At 39.2% G+C, this 18,407-nt stretch overlaps 1 protein-coding gene across 3 annotated transcripts in view; it reads left to right on the forward strand.

The window, feature by feature from the left end:
• Positions 1–144: 144 nt before the first annotated feature.
• Positions 145–18,407, forward strand: part of POC5 (POC5 centriolar protein) — a 37,068-nt gene continuing 18,805 nt past the window's right edge. The window contains exons 1-5 of one of the 3 annotated variants that reach the window (XM_057740963.1): positions 156–260; positions 3,638–3,733; positions 3,949–4,233; positions 15,088–15,229; positions 17,388–17,474. In XM_057740963.1, the coding sequence (XP_057596946.1) occupies positions 15,178–15,229; positions 17,388–17,474 (139 nt within the window). In that variant the 5' untranslated portion in view covers positions 156–260; positions 3,638–3,733; positions 3,949–4,233; positions 15,088–15,177. Of the gene's footprint in view, positions 261–3,637; positions 3,734–3,948; positions 4,234–15,087; positions 15,230–17,387; positions 17,475–18,407 lie in introns of all 3 variants that reach the window. The other 2 variants (XM_057740948.1, XM_057740955.1) reach the window with 2 other exon arrangements.

Genomic DNA, 18,407 nt, shown 5'->3' on the forward strand with positions numbered 1-18,407 from the left:
AAGGGGCGTAGCTAATCCCTAAGTAACTTAATTCCGGTTTCTCCCTCCTGCGGCCCAGAGCCCCGCCCCCGACTCTCGGACCAATCGCACGGCACGTTGCTGAAGCTCGGGGCCAATGCCCGGGGCCGTCCTTATTTCCTCCCTGCAGTTTGAAACTGTCAGGTTGCTGCTAAGGAAGCCGCTGGATTGGCTGTGGTTTCGACGGCGTCCCGGCGATAAGACGAGGAGGGAGGTGTCGGTGTTTGCGGAGAGGCGAGGAGGTGGGTCGTGGCGCCCCGGGCGGCCCGGCGCCGGTGGCGAAGGCCCTGGAGTGGGATTTAAAGTGCCTCGGCCCGGGTCGCCGCCGCATGGGGATCGGACAGCACAGGGCTGGGGGCGTCTTCCTGAAACCAGGGCCCTTCAGCTGCTCGGCGGGGCGGCGAGGACGAGAGGTTTTCTCCTCCGAGGCGTCCGGGAAGAGAGGGCAGGAGTGAGGGGTGCCTGAAGTATAGCGGTGTTGTCGCTATAGGTTCGGGTCATTTAAAACGTAGGGGGTAAAATGACCATGTCTAACCCTTTGTTTTTAAGTAAGAATTTGATTAACACAGGGGTAAGAGAAAGTGATTGAAGAGAACTTGTGGCCCTTTGCTTGCTCGCAGCTGCTTCTCTGCCTGTAGTCCCTGACGTGGGGAGGGGCTGGCGCAACCCCTCTCCTTGCTTGCAACTAAGGTCAAGGGCACAGGGACGTCACCCTGCTGCCAGCTCGCACGTTAATTCACTCTTTCTCTGCCTCTTTGAATTCCCGGACCCCGCTTTCCCTATCAGGCAGGTAATTACGGAGATGTAATTTGATTTCTCTGGCAGTAGACACGTGCTCAGAATTTTTATCTCGTGGTTTCTAGTATCTTAGGTTAGAGACTAGTGAAAATTTAGTTATCTGATGTACATCTGCTTCCCATCAAAGCAAGTTTTATTTTTTTCCTTTGTCTCTGAACTAGTAACAGTAAGGAAAATGCTACTGTTGGTAGAGTTTTAGATAAACTGTCATACTTTGTTGGCCTCAAAGTAGGGCAGATGGAAGATTCACAGCATATTTTCCAAAAGTACAGTAGTCGTTTTGTGTCCGCAGAATCTATACTCAGAAACTCCTTTCGAGATCGAGATCTGAGGGTACGTTTCAGCTTGTTTTTTAAATAATGAGCACCCCCAATCCTGCCCTTTTACCAGTCTGCAGACACATCCTAAAGGAAGGAGTGAATTGAAGTAGAAAGGACACAAGTTACCACAGTGGTGGATTTGAAGTCGGTGAAGCAGCCATTCCTTGCTGCAGATGTGTGTGCTTATTTTATCCTCCCTAATTGGCTTAACTAAAGTCAGTCATGCTGAGATTTAGTTTACTTCTCATGTCTCTACACGGTAATGCTCATTGAATAAAGCTGAAATTTCCTTTCCACCCTCTAGCTCCAACCTATGTTTCCATTCTAATATTGCACTTCTTGTATCTGCCCTTTCTGTTTCAGTTTCTTCGTCCCTTAATGTTCAGCCCACTGTGATTGAGACTTGTTCTGCTGTCCACTGAAATTGTTCAGGCAAATGCCCCAGCAATTTCCTGATTGCCAAAGTCAAGGGACTCTGTCAGATTCTCATCTGTCTTTGGCATCTGTCTCTGATCACTCCCTTCTGGAAGCTTTTCTGACACAGTTCTCATTGTTCATTCCACTGTTCTGACTTCCTTTTCCGTCTTTTCTGGCTCTTCTTCACGTCCCCTTTAAATATTAGCGGTTCTGATTTTAACTCTCCTCTTGCTATAGTAGTGGTCCTTAACTTTACTAAGGTTATGGTACCCTCTGGACACATTGGAAGCTGAGGGTCCTCTTCCTAGAAATGTACATAATGTGCTAAAAATATTGCATACAGTTTGGGTGTAAGGACCTCAGAATAAGAACTCTCTCTCACACTCATTTTCATAAGTGATCTTATCCTCTCCCTTTTCTCAGCAGTTTGCATGATGCTGACGATTCCTCAAAATGAATTTCCAAACCTATACCTCCATTGCAGGGCTCCCACACTGCTTAACTCCAGGAAGCACCATTCATATTGTAACCACTGTGAATGGCATTCCTTGGAGTTGTGCATTGCATAACTGGTGTGGCCAAATACCTCATACCTGCAGCCTCACTTCAGTGCCTCAGAGGTACCTTATACCCAAGAAGTCTGATAGTGAGTCCATTACCCTTCCTCCCAGCCTTCTTCCAGTATTCTTTGCCTTGGGGAGTAGCACTACCATTCATCTAGCTGCAAGCCAGAAATCTGAAACAGATCGGCATTTCCTCCCGTTAACCTCTTAACCAGTTGTTGATCATGATTTCCACTGCCATAATGCAGCTACCTCACCGTCATATCTGCGTCCACTTCCCATTGCTGCCTCCTCCTTTCAGGTCCCCATTTGCTGGAGGGAACACTTAGCTCTTGGACTACTGCAGTTGGCTCTCAGTTGCTCCTTCTTCAGTATCCCACCTCTCAAATCCATCCTGAAAGCTGCCAGAGTGATCTTTCTAAAAGACAAGCCTGATCATGTTATCACTTATTTAAGACTGTAATCACTTCTCTTAGAAGGAAGACAGAATTTTTTAACATGACATAATTGTGGTCTTCCATGATCTGGCTGCTCCTTACCTTGCCTGTTTGATCCCTTGCCAAGCCTTGCTTTGTACCCTTTGCTTTAGCTTCACAAAATACTTGCAGTTCCTGACATAGTGTCCATGCCTCTGTGTCTTTGCGTATGCTGTGCTGTTGCCTCAAATATCCTTTAATGTTTTATCTGGCTTTCAGATCTCACCACCTGGGTCATCTATTCCCACTGCACACCCTCACCACCACCCCGTGAAAAAGGCTACTCCAGCCTCCCTTCTTTGTGTCTCTGTTGTTTTAGGATCTAACAGCACTTTCTTCATTAGTCATTTCTAGTATACACATATCTGGCCCTGCTTTCAGATTGCAGAGTTCTTGAGGACAAGGACTTCCCCATCTTACCTTCCTCACCAATGTCTTACATGTAACTGGTGTTCAGATCGTTTGAATAGTCACTGTTTGCCTTTTAAGCAATTTGTGTACTTGTTACTAAAAGTATGTTTATTATTATTCATTTTTTTGGTTAAGACCTTAAACAATTTTTCTGTGCATGGTATTAGAATCTGTGTTCTGTGTAGGGTTGCTTTTCTTAAAATAATATCCCCCAAAGGTCAGTTCCTCAAGCAGAGAATTGTTCATTCTTGATTCAGTGTCTGGTAGGAAAGGACACAGCACCTGGGTCATCACACTGTTGAACAGTGATCACACTCTTATTCTCAACAGCTCCTACCAAGGCTTTTTCTGAGGAGCTTCAGTCTTTCTTTAACCTTTCATGTATTTGTCTTATCTCTTTGACTGCATTATAAACTCACTACTTGGGAATTGAATATTTTTTATTGCCCAGTGATTTTGTCTTTGGGTGTTCAGTATGTTGAATGATTTTAACATGTAGAATGGTTATTGTTTACAGCGTAGGATATTATTAGACACATGGGCTTGCGTGTATACACACACACACATATTTAGAAAACATTTTAATTTAAATATTGAGAAAACAAGCTAAAGTTAGCTTCTACTTTTTTTTTAGTATTTGTACAGAATGTCATCAGATGAGGAGAAATGCTCACCTCCAGTTTTGCAAAATGGCTCCGACCGAGGCAGTTCTGTCTCTTCAGATCTTCAGGTAGGAAGACATGTCTAAATTTGTCATGACTTATTTATTTCAAATAAGTGATAATATGAGGGAAAACTAGGAATACATTTGTCATTCATTCATGCCATTTACATTTATAATTATAATGTAAATATAATGTGTGTCAAATTATAATAATATGAAATTTGGGGAATTATTTTACAAACCTTGGAAAATACCTTACATTTTTTTAATTCACTTTTCAGAAAACACTCATGAACTCTTCCAGCATTCTTTGTACAAAGGCTTCAAACAACGTAATGAGAAGCTGAAAATCTGAAGAAACATTTTTTCTTGAAAGATTCTCTTTGTAGCTCTCTCTCATGAGTGCCGCTCTCACTTTAATGCAAATTAATCCAATATCAAAACATCCAGAGTTCTGGGGCCCCAGATTCCCCAGTGTTCCACTCTCAGTTCTGGCCCCTGTTGCCACAACATTCAGCACCTGCTGCTGCCCAGGACCTGGACAGCAATAGGTACATTGACTGCAGGTGTGGCTTTTATATGTTTTAAATTTCTTTTAATTCTAAATGTTTTATCATCAAAAATATGAATTCAGATTTCTTGAGTATATTTTAAGTGAGAGAATACTGACGTGGTATATCTTGGGTTTTATAGTTATATCACTTCAGAGGGGAAAAGTTGGATGGTATGTTTATGCCTACATACAATAAGTTGTTACTGGCACTGTAGAAAAAGACAGAAGCTTTAGGGAAATATTTTATGAAACAAATGTGTTCCTTTAATTGAAATGACAGGTTTAGGAATTGGGAAGCTGTTGGAAAAGTATCTGTGAATATTTACTAGGGTAAAAGCAGTCTGGAATTAGATTTCATCTTTGCCTTCCATTTGGATGGTACCTCTCCGATTTAGTGCTATCTTTTTAGGTAACAGTGTTGTCCTGCACCCTTCGTCTTTGCCATATCCAACTTCCTTCAAGAGACAACTGATTAACTTATTGATACCTGTGATATTGTGATTCATAATAAATAAATATTTGGTCTTCATCCCATTTCTGGCACAGAGCTCCTAAACCTGTTGGAATTTCCTAACTAGTGAGAATGATGATATCTTTTGTTATGTTGATGATGTGACTTTTGGACCTCACCTAAGGATAGAGACTGGTTGCCAGGAGAGGCAACCATGTGATTAGAGGGTTGGAACTTTCAGTCACACCCCGTGACCTCCAGGAGAGGGTCTGGAGGTTGAATCAATCGCCAGTGGTCATTGATTTAATCAATTGTGCCTATTTAATGAAGCCTCCATAAAAACCCAAAAGGGCTGGGTTTGGGGAGCTTCCAGTTGGTGAACACGTGGAGGTGCTGGGTGACTGGCCTGCCAGAAGAGGGTACAGAAGCTCCACACCCCTTCTCCATACCTTGCCCTGTATACCCCTTCCTGCTGGCTATTCCTGGGTTATATCCTTTTACAATAAACTGGTAATCTAGTATGAAAAATGTTTCTCCGAGTTCTGTGAGCCCTCTAGCAAATTACTCAAACCCAAGGAGGGGTCTTTGGAAGCTCCAGTCCATAGCTGGTTGGTCAGAAGCACAGGTGATAACCTAGACTTGCGACTGGCATCTGGAGTTGTGGGGTGGGGGAGGGCAATCTTGTGGGACTGATTCCTTAGCCTGTGGAATCTGGTTCTGTCTCTGGTGGAAAGTGTCAGAATTGAGTTGAATTGTAGGACACCCAAGTGGTGTCTGAGAATTGCTTAGTGGTGGTGGGGAAAAAAATTCACACATTGTAATTGTTGGGTCCAGAACCCTTTAATACTAAAATGTAAATACCGTATAAGATCTCAGGTTGTCATTTTGTCAAGAAACAAAGCTTTACATCAAAAGAAATTTCTGGAGTAGAATTTTAAGAGGGGGGGGGAGAATCTTACAGACATGCCAGAAATCATTTTGTGTTATGGGTTACCCACTTAGAATGTTACCCCCGACTGAGATTCTGTTTTTAGTAACCCTCAACTTATGACCCTACTGTTTCTTGACTACAGTTGAAAACCTGCCCATATTCCATTACTGGAAACATTTCAAAATTAAATACCAAAAATGATATTAAAAATAAAATAACATAAAATAACTATATACTTTTGCATATATATTAAACATGTAACACCAAACAGTTAATACAAAAGCCCCTCATAAATCAGCATTCTTCTTAAGGGCGTTTTTATTCCTGCCTCAGATATGTGAAGGCTTCATAAAGCTGTTGATGATAAGTGCTGAAGGATGGGCAGCATCCACAGTGCTTCTTCACTTGCAGTTTCCTCTAAGCACAGCTCCAGAATATCAGCCGCTTGTCCTGACCACACCTGGTGTGCATGGGCTCGGCTGTATTTTAGGCTCACATCAGTCCAGCTGTTGGGGGGAGGGGGGCAGAATTACAAGTTTTGGTTATTAGTTTAGGATTCTTATTTACCTTAAGGCAGGTTTTCTCTGACAGCTAAGGAAGACAATATTATTTATTTTGATCCTTAACTAAAAAATAACCCATTTGGCCTGTATCTACATATATGAAACTAAAATAGTTGTTTAAGTAACTGATTTTTAAAAATTTTCCCTTAAAATAAGTTAAAATGTATATGTACATTAAACCTTATTAATGTATACCCGCTTGCATCCTCTAACTTATAGTGATTCTTGTGAGAACTTGGAAATGTATGTTCCGATCTTTCTCTTTCAGAGGTCAAACTAGGGAAGCCACAAGTTAAAGTCTCTCTGACTTTCACTTCCCCTCCATTCCTAAAGGGAGTTTATTCCTGTGGTAATAAACTAACTGAGCAGAGCTGATTTGGCTATATCTAGTTATAACTGCCTCCAGAGGAAGGAGATGCTAAAAGTTAATTCACTTTAAAATACAAAGATAAGATAGCCATTGTATTAATCTTCTCCTGCTCTCATGACAAAATACCGTAGACAGGGTGGTTTAAACAAAAACTTATTTGCTCACAGTTCTGGATCCTAGGAGTGCCAGATGAAGATCTGACAAGGTCTGTTTCTGAAGAGGGCCCTATTCCTGGCTTGCACACAGCCACCTTCTCATGGCCTTTCCAGTGGTACATGTGTGCAGGGGGAGAGAGAGCGCGCTCTTTGTTTTCTCTTCTATGAGAAGAGACATTAATCCTTTCAGATCAGTACTCCAACCTTATGACTTCATTTAACCTTAATTATGTAATTACTTCCTTAAAGGCCCCAAACCTAAATACAGTCATGCCAGGGGATTAGGGCTTCAGCATGTGAATTTTGGGGAAAGAAAAATTCAGTGCATGATAGCCACACTTTTATATATTCTTTGCCAAAAGCAAAGGTTTTCTTTGAATGTTTGCAGATTATACTGGGATGTTGCTTTGGGTGCTTTAATAGGAGCCAAGAATGATTTAAGTGAGTGGCTTAAAGTTTGATTCTCTCTCTTATAAAAATCTGAGTTGGTACATAATCTTGTGGTCATCTGAGGACCCAGTCTTTTCTATCCTGTTGCTCAGCCCTGCCCTAGGGTGTTGACTGTGTTGCATTGTCAGGTACTGGGTCACTACAGCCTCTAGCCCATGGGAAGAGCTGTACAGGAAGCAAGGAGCCTCCTTTTTAAGGACTTGATCTGAAATTGTATACATCATTTCCATTCAAATCTCGTAGACCAGGTCTCTTGGCCACACCTGCTTGCGAAGGAAGCTGAGAAATGTCTCTGGGTGGCCATTTGTCTAGCTCAAACCCTTCAGTTTTACTAATTGAAAGAAATGAAGGGGAAATGGATGCTTCTGAACTGTTAGCCTCTCTACCATAGTAAGTTATTGTACTTAAAATTTTGTATACTTTGATAGTTAGCTCATTAGGACTGACTCATACATTCAGGGTTGTAGGAACCAGGGAAATATCTGGTGTATGGCTGCAAGTTATCAAATTATTTGGGAATTTCCTTTTATTCTAATAACTGGAAAACTGATATGGTTCAGGAAATATAAACTCAAGGCTCTTTAAATCTATTTAAAGACTTACAGTTATTTTTGTTAACATAAAATTTAAATGTTGTATTTCTGATACTCTAAATGATTTTTTTTCCTAAAAAGAGCCTTCGGCCTCAGTGATAACCATTATGTGAAATACTGACTCTTACTTTCTATCAAGAAATGTAAGTTTAAGACTCAGATATGCGTTTATTGTCATGAAGGGGACATCACTGACAAAGGAGTTGACTATAGCAATATGAAGGAGATGCTGGTGACTGAGTTTTCTAATAGTGCTCTCTTTGCAATATCTCTGTTTCTCTTCTGTGGCTAGCCTTAATATATGTAAAAATTGGTATTTGCTATAACTAAAATTTACTGCATGTAAGTAATCTACGTTAAATGTTAAATCAAGGTTGAAACTGAAACCAAGTCACTTCTTTACATTTGACTACCCTAAAGACTAGCAGTTTTCAGACATCTACTAGCATAAGCCCTTTTTTCAAACAATTTCAAATTCCAGTATAAAAAGATTAAAGTTGAACTGCAGTTGTGTAGGTTTATTTCATAAATTCAAATTTGTGACATTTACTTCTCATAAAAGCAGTTTGGAAAAACAATGAAGCTGCCTTGATAAATGTACATTTGAAATTGGGGGTTACTAGATGGCTGGTGCAGTTTTATAAACCTAAGTATCCAGTTTATTTCTATATTTTGTTTGGGTTACAAATTATCAAGAATATTCTGATTCTCAGTATAAGTAGTGAAAATGGTAGATTTTTAATACCATGTCTCATCTTCAGTTAAACTGACTCGAAGCATAAAAAAGAATCAATACGAAATTTATTTTTTTATTTTTTTTATTTTTTGGGGGTACACCAGGTTCAATCATCTGTTTTTATACACATATCCCCGTATTCCCTCCCTTCCTTGACTCCCCTTCCTCGAGTCCCCCCCACCCTCCCCGCCCCAGTCCTCAAAGGCATCTTCCATCCTCGAGTTGGACTCCCTTTGTTATACAATAACTTCCCACTGACTATTTTACAGTTGGTAGTATATATATGTCTGTGCTACTCTCTTGCTTCGTCTCAGTTTCGCCTTCACCCCCCGCCTCCTCCCATACCTCGAGTTCTCCAGTCCATACTCTGTATCTACATCCTTGTTCTTGTCACTGAGTTCATCAGTACCATTTTTAGATTCCGTATATGTGAGTTAGCATACAATATTTGTCCTTCTCTTTCTGACTTACTTCACTCTGTATGACAGATTGTAGTTCTATCCACCTCATGACATATAGCTCCATCTCATCCCTTTTTGTAGCTGAGTAATATTCCATTGTATATATATGCCACATCTTCTGTATCCATTCATTTGTTGATGGGCATTTAGGTTGCTTCCATGTCCTGGCTATTGTAAATAGTGCTGCAATAAACATTATGGTACAAGTTTCTTTTGGGATTATGGTTTTCTTTGGGTATATGCCCAGGAGTGGGATTACTGGGTCATATGGTAGTTCTATTTGTAGTTTTTTAAGGAACCTCCAAACTGTTTTCCATAGTGGCTGTACCAACTTACAGTCCCACCAAGAGTGCAGGAGAGTTCCCTTTTCTCCACACCCTCTCCAACATTAGTTGTTTCCAGATTTTGTGATGATGGCCATTCTGACTGGTGTGAGGTGATACCTCATTGTGGCTTTGACTTGCATTTCTCTGATGATGAGTGATGTGGAGCATCTTTTCATGTGTTTGTTGGCCATCTGTACGTCTTCTTTGGAGAAATGTCTATTTAGGTCTTCTGCCCATTTGTGGATTGGGTTATTTGCTTTTTTGGTATGAAGCTTCATGAGCTGCTTGTATATTTTGGAGGTTAATCCTTTGTCCGTTGTTTCATAGGCAACTATTTTTTCCCATTCTGAGGGTTGCCTTTTAGTCTTGTTTATGGTTTCTTTCGCTGTGCAAAAGCTTTTAAGTTTCATGAGGTCCCATTTGTTTATTCTTGATTTTATTTCCATGATTCTAGGAGGTGGGTCAAAAAGGATCTTGCTTTGATGGATGTCATAGAGTGTTCTGCCTATGTTTTCCTCTAGGAGTTTTATAGTGTCTGGCCTTCCATGTAGGTCTTTAATCCATTTGGAGTTTATTTTTGTGTATGGTGTTAGGAAGTGTTCTACTTTCATTCTTTTACATGTTGCTGTCCAATTTTCCCAGCACCACTTATTGAAGAGGCTGTCTTTTTTCCATTGTATACTCGTGCCTCCTTTGTCAAAGATAAGGTACCCATATGTGTTTGGGCTTACTTCTGAGTTCTCTATTCTATTCCATTGATCTTCCTTTCTATTTTTGTGCCAGTACCATACTGTCTTGATCACTATGGCCTTGTAGTATAGTTTGAAGTCAGGAAGCCTGATTCCACCAACTCCATTTCTCCTTCTCAAGACTGCTTTGGCTATTCGGGGTCTTTTGCGTTTCCATACAAATTGTAAGATTTCTTGCTCTAGTTCTATGAAAAATGCCATTGGTAATTTGATCGGGATTGCATTGAATCTGTAAATTGCTTTGGGTAGTACAGACATTTTCACGTTGTTGATTCTTCCAATCCAGGAACATGGTATGTCCCTCCATCTGTTTGTGTCGTCTTTGATTTCTTTCATCAATGTCTTAAAGTTTCTGCATACAGATCTTTTGCCTCCTTAGGCAGGTTTATTCCTAGGTATTTGATTCTTTTGGTTGCAATGGTGAATGGGAGAGTTTCCTTAATTTCTCTTTCTGCTCTTCCGTTGTTCGTGTATAGGAATGCAAGAGATTTCTGTGCATTGATTTTGTATCCTGCTACTTTACTAAACTCATCAATTAGTGCTAGCAGTTTTCTGGTAGAGTCTTTAGGGTTTTCTATATATAATATCATGTCATCTGCAAAGAGTGACAATTTTACTTCTTCTTTTCCAATTTGGATTCCTTTGATTTCTTTTTCTTCTCTGATTGCTGTGGCTAAAACTTCCAAAACTATGTTGAATAATAGTGGTGAGAGTGGACACCCTTGTCTTGTTCCTGTTCTTAGAGGGGATTCTTCCAGTTTTTCCCCATTGAGAACGATGTTGGCTTTTGGTTTTTCATATATGGCTTTTATTATGTTGAGGTAATTTCCTTCTATGCCCATTTTCTGGAGAGCTTTTATCATAAATGGATGTTGAACTTTGTCAAAAGCTTTTTCTGCATCTGTTGAAATGATCATATGGTTTTTATCCTTCAATTTGTTGATATGATGTATCACGTTGATTGATTTGCATATATTGAAGAATCCTTGCATCCCAGGGATAAACCCCACTTGATCATGGTGTATGATTTTTTTAATGTGCTGTTGGAGTCTGTTAGCTAGTATTTTGTTGAGGATTTTTGCATCTATATTCATCAGTGATATTGGTCTGTAGTTTTCTTTTTTTGTGACATCTTTGCCTGGTTTTGGTATCAGGGTGATGGTAGCCTCGTAGAATGAGTTTGGGAGTGTTCCCCCTTCTGCAATATTTTGGAAGAGTTTGAGAAGGATAGGTGTTAACTCTTCTCGAAATGTTTGATAGAATTCGCCTGTGAACCCATCTGGTCCTGGGCTTTTGTGTGTTGGGAGATTTTTAATCACTGCCTCCATTTCCGTACTTGTGATTGGTCTGTTCATGGTTTCTATTTCTTCCTGGTTCAGTCTTGGAAGATTGTATTTTTCTAAGAATGTATCCATTTCTTCCAGGTTATTCAGTTGATTGGCATATAGTTGTTTGTAGTAGTCTCTCATGATGTTTTGTATTTCTGAGGTGTCCGTTGTTACTTCTCCTTTTTCATTTCTAATTCTGTTGATTTGCATCTTCTCCCTTTTTTTCTTGATGAGTCTGGCTAATGGTTTATCAATTTTGTTAATCTTCTCAAAGAACCAGCTTTTAGTTTTATTTATTTTTCTTATGGCTTCTTTCCTTTCTTTTTCATTTATTTCTGCTCTGATCTTTATGATTTCTTTCCTTCTGCTCACTTTGGGGTTTCTTTGTTCTTCTTTCTCTAGTTGTTTTAGGTGTAAGGTTAGGTTGTTTGTTCGATCATTTTCTTGTTTCTTAAGGTAGGACTGTATTGCTATAAACTTCCCTCTTAGAACTGCTTTTGCTGAATACGAAATTTTTGATGCAGTGTTGAATCACCAACAAAAATCTATCACCTCTTCAAACTTTTGTCATAAATGTAAAAATCACACAAGCAGCACCCAGAGACTCAAACCTAGAGTAAGTGCTAATGATAAGCATGTGATATGCTGCGAAGTCGTTGGCTGCCTCACACTCATCACTCTCGTGCCATAAGAAGGGACTGACCCTATCAGATGTACTTGACTTGAGAGATTGGTGGTTGATTTGGCCCACTTATGTCATAGCTGTGTGCTCACTTGTACAGTTTACTTTAGCAGATGTGAACAAGTGTGAAGTTAAGACAAAAATAAATAAACTTGTGCAGAACTACAGCCTTTTCACTCTATGACATTTACAAGAAGTTGATATTGATGGCAGAAGAAGCTTAATTCCAACCAACAAACAAATTTAAGAATATATAGTTTCTGGCCTTAGAACACTCTATGACATCCATCAAAGCAAGATCCTTTTTGACCCACCTCCTAGAATCATGGAAATAAAATCAAGAATAAACAGATGGGACCTCATGAAACTTAAAAGCTTTTGCACAGCGAAAGAAACCATAGACAAGAAGGCAACCCTCAGAATGGGAGAAAATACTTGCCAACGAAGCAACAGACAAAGGATTAATCTCCAAAATATACAAGCAGCTCATGCAGCTTCATACCAAAAAAGCAAATAACCCAATTCACAAATGGGCAGAAGACCTAAATAGACATTTCTCCAAAGAAGACGTACAGATGGCCAACAAACGCATGAAAAGATGCTCAGCATCACTAATCATCAGAGAAATGCAAGTCAAAGCCACAATGAGGTGTCACCTCACACCAATCAGAATGGCCATCAAAAAATCTAGAAACAACAAGTTGGAGAGGATGTGGAGAAAAGGGAAGTCTCCTGCACTGTTGGTGGGAATGTAAGCTGGTACAGCCACTATGGAAAACAGTTTGGAGGTTCCTTAAAAAACTACAAATAGAACTACCATATGATCCAGTAATCCCACTCCTGGGCATATACCCAAAGAAAACCATAATCCAAAAAGAAACATGTACCATAATGTTTATTGCAGCACTATTTACAATAGCCAGGACATGGAAGCAACCTAAATGCCCATCAACAAATGAATGGATACAGAAGATGTGGCATATATATACAGTGGAATGTTACTCAGCTATAAAAAGGAATGAAACGGAGCTATATGTAATGAGGTGGATAGACCTAGAGTCTGTCATACAGAGTGAAGTAAGTCAGAAAGAGAAAAACAAATATTGTATGCTAACTCATATATATGGAATCTAAAAAAAAGAAAAGGTATTGATGAACCCAGTGACAGGGCAAGAATAAGGATGCAGATGCAGAGAATGGACTGGAGGACACGAGGTTGGGGGCAGGGTGAAGGGGAAGCTGGGATGAAGTGAGAGAGTAGCATAGACATGTATATACTACCAACTGTAAAATAGATAGCCAGTGGGAAGTTGCTGTATAACAAAGGGAGATCAACTTCATGATGGATGATGCCTTAGAGGGCCAGGACGGGAAGGGTGGCAGGGGGAGTCGAGGGAGGGAGGGAATATGTGTATAAATACAGCTGATTGACTTTGGTGTACCTCAAAAACTGGTACAAGAGTGTAAAGCAATTATATCCCAATTAAAAAGTAAATAAAAAATGATACAGAAAAAAAAAAAGAATATATAGTTTCTGGCCTGTTAAAATTTAGTATATATGGTACCTTTTATAGTGTATGCTCCTTTATTAAATAGCTCAAAAATGAATTATGAAGAAAACTTTGTGGATTCTCTGAATACCTTCTTGGAAACTAATTTGGAATGCATTGGTATTGACTACTTACACAGTCTACAAGGTAGTTCTGACTTCAGAACTTTGACTGCAGTTACATCTGTTCTTTTGAGAAACACCAAGACACTTATTTCAGCCATCTATATGATATATTCATAGCCAGAAAGTTGGGTGTGTTTAGACAGTTAAGTATTCTTACTCATAGAAAACATAGGGGGAAAGTAAGGGTTGCTAATTTTCAAAAACCTATACCATATCATAACGGTCTTATTAAAGGTAAGATTCTTTCTTTGATTTAGACAGAATCTGTGTTACTTCAGTTCAGCAGATATTTACTGTGACACTTCAAGGAGGTAATTTTTAGCATCATTTTTCTTCATCGTGAGGGTGAATCAAATAGTAAGCAGTTATGACGACTGAGATGATGATCGTGGCATTTTCTCTATCTGAACTAAACTTTTTATGGAGAAAAATTAATATTAAATAATTCTTTAGAATAATGACATTTTATATTCTTGAAAACCTTCCCCCAGTTTTTACTGCAAAGATGTTCTCTGGGTCCATTGCGTAATACTCTTAGAAATTACTCCTTAATAGGAATATTTGTTGCCTCAGTGACCAACTCCTTTTTGAATAGAGACTAAGTTCCACTATATTTTTTACTGCAGCAATAGAATTTTTTGATTTGGCTAAGCAAATATCTTACTATCTATATTAGGAAATTCCACTTTTTTTTTTAAACTTGAGGAATATTCTTGTAAGGTCTACACCTTGTGCCTTTTTTTTTATCCTCCTTTGACATGTACCATGATGTTGCCAGCAGGTAGAATACAGGTTGGCATTCATGTTCTCTTTTTATCTTCAGTATTCTTTCTCTTCCAGTATTTCTCTTACACTCTTTCCATGCTTATATATGAAAAGAGACTCAGGGTTGTTGTAGAATTGCATGGGAGCAGGGAGTGATCAGAGCCAAAACTACTTTTCATCCTTAGACCCTCCTGTTGTGGAATCTTCCTGTTGTAAGCAAAGGAGAGAAGTGGTTGTGTCTTTTCCCACCTGCGAGCAGCTGTCAATTGAGAGAGGGCTCTTCTGTGTTGTAGATGTTGATTGGCTTCAGGAAACTACTCTAGGTAATCTTTGTGTCACCGTTTTAAATTGACATGCTAAAGGAGTATGGGTACTAAGGCACTGTCACTAGAAGAACATTGGGTAGGTATATTTGTTGGATTTTTGCTTGTTTTTAAGAAATTTAACTTACTACAAGAGAGTAAGTAAATTGATGCATAAAAACATAAATCAAAAGTACACATTCCTTACTATTGTTTGCCTACTGTTTTGGGAACTGAAGTAGAGAACGTCTTTGTGCCTTTACCATTCTTTTGCCTGAGTGTCCCTTGTTACAGGGATGTAATACATTGTTTATTGTTGGCTTCTCATAGGAAGAGTATGAAGAACTGCTGCGTTATGCTATAGTGACTCCAAATATTGAATCAAGTGCTTCACAGCCATCTCATTCTAAAAGAGAAGTGATGCCAGATATTAGAATTCCTACTGTAATTGATGACAGTCTTCAAAACCCAGGTTATGTATATTTTCCGAGGTGTCTCTTTATTTAAAATGTTGTTGAGCTTTTTAATGCTACTGACCTTTTTTTTTAGTTTATTTATTTTATTTATTTATTTATTTATTTATTTTATTGGCTGTTTTGGGTCTTCGTTGCTGCACACGGGCTTTCTCTAGTTGCGGCGAGCGGGGGCTACTCTTCCTTGTGGTGCACAGGCTTCTCAACGCGGTGGCCTCTCTTGTTGCAGAGCACGGGCTCTAGGCGCGTGGCCTTCAGTAGTTGCGGCACATGGGCTCAATAGTTGTGGCTCACGGGCTCTAGAGTGCAGGCTCAATAGTTGTGGCGCATGGGCTTAGTTGCTCCGCGGCATGTGGTATCCTCCTGGGGCAGGGGTCGAACCCACGTCCCCTGCATTGGCAGGCTGATTCTTACCCACTGCGCCACCTAGGAAGTCCAATGCTATGACTTTTGATTGTGAAAATACTTCTCCAGTGATTCTTCTCAATCACTGGTGTATATCACTATCATTTGGGGGAAATTTTAGATTTTAATATGTTTTTCTTGGCTCTTATATAACAGTTGGATTTTTATTTGAACTTCATTTGGCTATTTTATGAAGTCATAAAATTATAACCACACTGTAGCAATTACATGTCTCAGTGGAGTATGTTGCATCTCTGTACTTGTTACAATGGCTTTATTTATGCCAGGAGACATTGGAAACGAAATGCCCAAGCCCCCAAATTAGAGATGGTCCATAGATAACCCTCAGAACCCCTTAAGTTCATGAACCATGTGCTAGGACTTTGTCAGCAGTATTTATATGGGTCTGTAGGACTGTTTGGATTGTCACCACAGAGGCAAACCCATCTTTGAACTGTGTCACTGACAGAATTGAGAACTAATACAAACCAGGATACGTGATGATAGATGAGTAAGTGAAAGGTGGAGAAAGGAGGATAAAGCTCCTTTTACCTAGATCCCAAACAGCTCACTCAAAATAAGTGTTCTTTCAAGGGGCACAGACAGCCTTCCTAAAACAGCCCTGATAATGGGCAGTTATCAACAGCAGGCATAACTCCAAGGATCCGTCCTTGAAGCACATGACACAGGCTACTCAGAGCCAGCAGGCTCTTGGGCTCCTGGTAAGTCACAGCCCTAGCGTGTGTTGTTCCTCTGCCTCTGTAGACGTGGAGTTTTCATTGCTTCTCAGCCTACTGCACTGCATCAACAAATAGGACCAGAACCTCAAAACATACATATTGCTTCTAACAGTAAACCATACTGACACTGAACGGTTTCTGCCCTTGGATTTCAAGAGATATGACCCTTGGATTTATTCATTCTCCATCAGTGATGTTGACCATGTTTTGATTACATGCACTCCCTACTGAGCAAACCCAAAGTGCTGAATACTCTCTTACACCAATCACTTGGGACCTAAGAACCCTGGTCTTTTCTAGCATGAAAGATAGCATTTATTTGTTTATGCTCAGCCCTTTTCAAAAAGGATTTGAGATGTAAGCGTACAACATGCAGTGAATTTAGATATCCTGATTCACACGCAGACTTGGTTAGAATGGACCATGTAAATTTATCATGCCATTCTCTTTACTCCTAGTATTGCCGTTGCTTGGTATAAATAGGGTGTGTTGAAGTTGGCAAAGTATCTGTAAGCCTCTGACACAGCCATCCTCGTGAGGTTTTTTCCCGTTTCCTTTTCGCCATGCATTAACTAAAGATTTCTGAGGTGGAAGTAAAGAAGTCCCTCTTGGGGGGAACCAGTGTCACTTTTGCTTGAATGCAGCTAGTGACAAGCAGCAGGCCCCGGAAATATCCAGTGTTGCAGGATAAGACAGCTTGTCTAAGTTCTAATGTCATTCGTCCACGTTCTCTCTTAGTGTGAATTGAATGCCGTTAGTAGACTGGATTCTTTTTGATCCATATTTGTTGGCTGAATTGACCTTATTAATGATACAATAAGACTTTTTTGAGTCAGACTTTTTTCTTTCTTCTTATTCTTTGTCTTAGTGCTCCTACATCCCCAGCATACTGTATTTTCCTTATTCTAAAATCTTACTTGTATACAGCTACCTTCTTAAATTAGATGTGTGCAATTAGGTATTTTATCTAAGACTGGTTAGCTTTAATTAAAAGAAAAACCTTTCTTTTCAGCAGGAAATAGCCCTGCAGTAAGAGAAACGAGGATGGAAGTTGGAAAAGGATGTGATTTAAATATTTCAGTCCATTCAAAGACAGATGGTATGACTTTTCCTTAGCTTGTTTTTATTAATATACAACATTTTGTGTTTGGTGAATATTATCCATGTAGTAAGGGGAATAATCTCACCATATTACTTATTGGCAGGACTTTTAAATGCTATTATTGCTAACTTATTAAGTAATACTATTTAAAATAATTTTGTAAGATGCCCAGATAGTATGGTTAAGACAGGTTAATGCATTATAATGTGTGGCATTTTTTTCTTAAAACTGCTAGATTAGAGGGGAGATATTTTCAAAGATTTAATGGGATATCATTTTGGCCAGTTTAAGTTTTTTCATCAACTAGTACATTATGTCTCAACTTTCAGGTGTCCGTGTACAAACTTAATGACTTTCATCCCATCTTTATACCACCTGTCCTATCATTTAGTGTTTTTCTTTAGATATATTCATTTTGAGCTTAAATTCATTTTAAAAGGAAAATTTATATCTGTCGTTGATTATACCAGAAAAATAATATACACTTGTTACAATTAGAAAGCAATGGTAAAAATAAATGCAACTGAAACAAAGCTGTTAAATTTCAGTTAAATACTAGTAGTGGTGATGTGTTCAGCCTGAAATCTTTTTCTTTGTTGAAGGGAGAGATTAGCAAGTGAGAAAGCGATTTTAAAAGCACATTTAACAGGAGGCTGAAACTTTTTCTTTGACATACAGTAATTAAAATAATAAAAATCGACTTTTAATATGTGATTCAGCATTATTTAATGTAAGGGCCATTTAAGCCACCATATAAGAAATGCCTCTATCCTTTAGTTTTCTCACTTGTAAATAAAAGACTTGGGGCCTCCCAAGTTCTTAAGTTGATTCTATTTTTTAAAAGGTTAAGTATATATTAAAAAAAAAAAAAAAAGAGCCATGCTTTTTCCCTGAGTGCAAATCTAGTTGTAGTAAAAGAGAATATTCATG

This window comes from Hippopotamus amphibius, chromosome 1 (assembly GCF_030028045.1).
Source record: "Hippopotamus amphibius kiboko isolate mHipAmp2 chromosome 1, mHipAmp2.hap2, whole genome shotgun sequence".
Taxonomy (NCBI): domain Eukaryota; kingdom Metazoa; phylum Chordata; class Mammalia; order Artiodactyla; family Hippopotamidae; genus Hippopotamus; species Hippopotamus amphibius.